Source organism: Monoraphidium neglectum, assembly GCF_000611645.1.
Source record: "Monoraphidium neglectum strain SAG 48.87 unplaced genomic scaffold scaffold06466, whole genome shotgun sequence".
NCBI classification, from domain to species: Eukaryota; Viridiplantae; Chlorophyta; class Chlorophyceae; order Sphaeropleales; family Selenastraceae; genus Monoraphidium; species Monoraphidium neglectum.
Genome location: NW_014007175.1, coordinates 1 through 2,218, shown reverse-complemented (window position 1 = coordinate 2,218; position 2,218 = coordinate 1). Strand labels below are relative to the sequence as shown.

The window sequence follows — 2,218 nt, the reverse complement described above, 5'->3', positions numbered from 1 at the left end:
GGCTAGGCAAGAAGAGCGGGGTGGGGGCTGGGTGCCATTGGCAGAGCCGGCATGCTGCTCAAGGCTGGGGGCCTGTCTGGCAGTCGGGGAGAACCGAGGCTCAGCAGCCCGCCCCATCACCTGGCGCGCTGCAATGGCTTTGCTGTGCGGGTGCGTCAACCGCTCCGCCCGCCCCCCCTCGCCGCCGCCCCCAGGTCGTGGACGTGGCGCACACCTTTGTTGAGGTCTGGGAGGGCGTCATAGGCATCGTTGCTGAGCTGGACGTCCTGGCAGGTGGGCCCCTGTCCCTCCAAGGGCACGGGTGCCTTGCGGGAGAATGGGGCCGGGTGTAAGCAGGCGCCCACCATAGCCTGCAGGAGGCTTCTGTCGTGGCCAGCCCGCACGAGCTGGTACAGGCGGTCCCCCCTTCCAAGTGTTTGTGTGCGCGCAGTTCCCGCTCCGGTCCCGCGCCTCTGCGGCGCCTTCGCGCGCCAGCCGCGCCGCCCAAAACAAAACTCCCCCGTCCCAGATACAACCTGTCCGGCCACCCGCAAATCTGACGCACCCCCTCCGACATGCGCCAAGGCTTTGCTGAGCTGGCGTGCAGCGACCCCACGCGGCCCTACGTGCGGCCTGAGATCCTGGGGGAGGGCCAGGGCGAGGAGGTGGCGCTGGTGGGCTGCAGGCACCCCTGCGTGGAGGCGCAGGAGGGCATCGCGTTCGTGGCCAACGACTGCAAGTGAGCGGGACGCGTGGTGGATGAGATGCCCTGGCCAAGCCCCGTATGACGCGGCCGGCGCCGTTGCTGCAGTCGTCAGCTCAGAGCGGAGCGCCAGCTCCGGCTCCGCCCGTGACCCCCGCGCATGACGTGCGCTTCAAGCGGCTGGTCAGATGACAGCGGGCGCCTCAGCGGGCACGGGATCCGCAGATCCCGAGAGCCCTGCCCGATCCCTTTCCGCTTGCTCTGTTATAGTTGGTCTTCCCCCCCTTCAGCACACAATCTCTCTTGTATTGCCCCAGGCTGGTCAAGGGTAGCAGCTGGTTCACCATCGTGACGGGGCCCAACATGGGCGGCAAGAGCACGTACATCCGACAGGTGTGTGTGAGTGTGTGTGTGTGTGTGTGTGCGTGTGTGTGTGTGTGTGTGCGTGTGTGTGTGTGTTTGTGTGTGTGTGTGTGCGTTTGCTTTCTCACGCGCGCACGCGCACGCCAGCGCATGCCGTGCAGAGGGCGGACGTTTATTGAGGAGCGGGAACAGACGGCGTCCTGGGCTGGAGCCACTCACGGCTGTTGCGTGTCTTCCAGCAGTCCGAGCTGCCGCCCGTCCGCAGCAGCCAAACCACCCCCAACAATTGTGCTGTCATCCCCCAAAAGCTCCGTTGCCCACAATTCTGGCCGGCCGGCCCCTCCACACAACCCCCACCCCACCCCACCCCCTCCACAGGTCGGCGTGGCCGTGCTCATGGCCCAGGCCGGCTGCTTCGTGCCCTGCGCCTCGGCCCGCATCTCCCCCCGCGACGCGATCTTCGCGCGCGTCGGCGCGGGCGACTGCCAGCTGCGGGGCGTGTCGACGTTCATGGCGGAGATGCTGGAGAGCGCAGCCATCCTCAAGGGCGCGACCTCGAAGAGCCTCGTCATCATTGACGAGCTCGGCAGGTGCCAAGGGCCGGGGGTGGCTGAATCTTATTGGGGTGTTGGCCGTTGGGGCGTGACGTGGTGTGCGCGGACCTCAGGTGGGCGTGCTTTGAGACAAGAGTGATCGTTTGCACGGGCGCCTCTTGTACAAAGCCAGGGCGCAGGATGAGCGCGCTACTGCTCGTGCATGCTCGCGTGCATTCTGTGCATTGGTGAATAAGCAGTGGTTGGGGCTCCCTGGCTACGGCACAGCACCCTGGCACAGCCATGTCCTGGCAGCATGTGCTAGCCTTTCCTGCCCCTCCATGCTGCTGTCGGTGAACCCGCTGCCCTCTTCCAGGGGAACGAGCACCTATGACGGCTTTGGCCTGGCCTGGGCGATTGGGGAGTACATCATGCACAGGTGCGCACACGAGGGCTTGCGGCAAGGCGGGGGAGCCGCCTGGGTGATGCACCCGTTTCTTGAATGTGTGTTGTGCTAGGCACATTCTGCAGAGTGTGGGCCCAGCTCTGCTTGGCTCCTGAGGGCGCGCCTCTCCCCTTACCAACTGCGAGCTCGTGCTGCTACCCTGAGAAACCCTCAGGCCCCCCCCCACCCCCTGCC

At 66.2% G+C, this 2,218-nt stretch overlaps 1 protein-coding gene across 1 annotated transcript; it reads left to right on the top strand.

The window, feature by feature from the left end:
- Window positions 1-51: 51 nt before the first annotated feature.
- Window positions 52-2,139, top strand: MNEG_16523 (DNA mismatch repair protein MSH2; the record flags this gene model as incomplete). The annotated part of the gene is made up of 7 exons (XM_014035007.1): window positions 52-150; window positions 195-273; window positions 565-718; window positions 1,000-1,075; window positions 1,424-1,635; window positions 1,955-2,017; window positions 2,097-2,139. 7 exons carry the CDS (start codon window positions 52-54, stop codon window positions 2,137-2,139), a joined length of 726 nt encoding a protein of 241 aa, XP_013890461.1.
- Window positions 2,140-2,218: the final 79 nt, after the last annotated feature.